The sequence below is a fragment of the Pithys albifrons genome, chromosome 25, assembly GCF_047495875.1.
Source record: "Pithys albifrons albifrons isolate INPA30051 chromosome 25, PitAlb_v1, whole genome shotgun sequence".
Classification (NCBI taxonomy): Eukaryota; Metazoa; Chordata; class Aves; order Passeriformes; family Thamnophilidae; genus Pithys; species Pithys albifrons.
In genome coordinates, this window is record NC_092482.1 from 6,442,638 (window position 1) to 6,442,961 (window position 324).

The window sequence follows — 324 nt, forward strand, 5'->3', positions numbered from 1 at the left end:
TTAGCAGGGGGGACATCTGCTACAGCAGCTGCTGGTGATGCAGGAGAGGTCAAAGCCCCCGGAGTTGATGGGCACTCCGTCACTGCTGAGGATGCTGCCAACGGCAGCGGAGGTGGAGGATCCCAGCACGGTGTTCTGTGGGAAGGAGCTGAGGATGGGGCCGGGCAGGGTCACCAGCACAGCAGGCGGCTCAATGACGACAGTGGAGCTCTGGCACTGCCTGACACAGCACTCATTGCAGCTGTTGGCCAGCGGGGTCGGGCCGCAGGGCTGGCAGCAAGGGCTGCAGGGCTGGCACTGCTGGCACTTCTCAGCACACGCCAT

General features: G+C 64.2%; 1 protein-coding gene across 1 annotated transcript; it reads right to left on the reverse strand.

Moving 5' to 3' along the window:
• Positions 1-324, reverse strand: LOC139682581 (feather keratin Cos2-2-like). Its single transcript, XM_071577039.1, has one exon. The coding sequence runs from the start codon at positions 322-324 to the stop codon at positions 1-3; it is 324 nt and encodes a 107-aa protein (XP_071433140.1).

Coding starts and splice junctions, on each gene's coding strand:
- LOC139682581 (XM_071577039.1), bottom strand. CDS start 324: ATGGCGTGTGCTGAGAAGTGCCAGCAGTGCCAGCCCTGCAGCCCTTGC.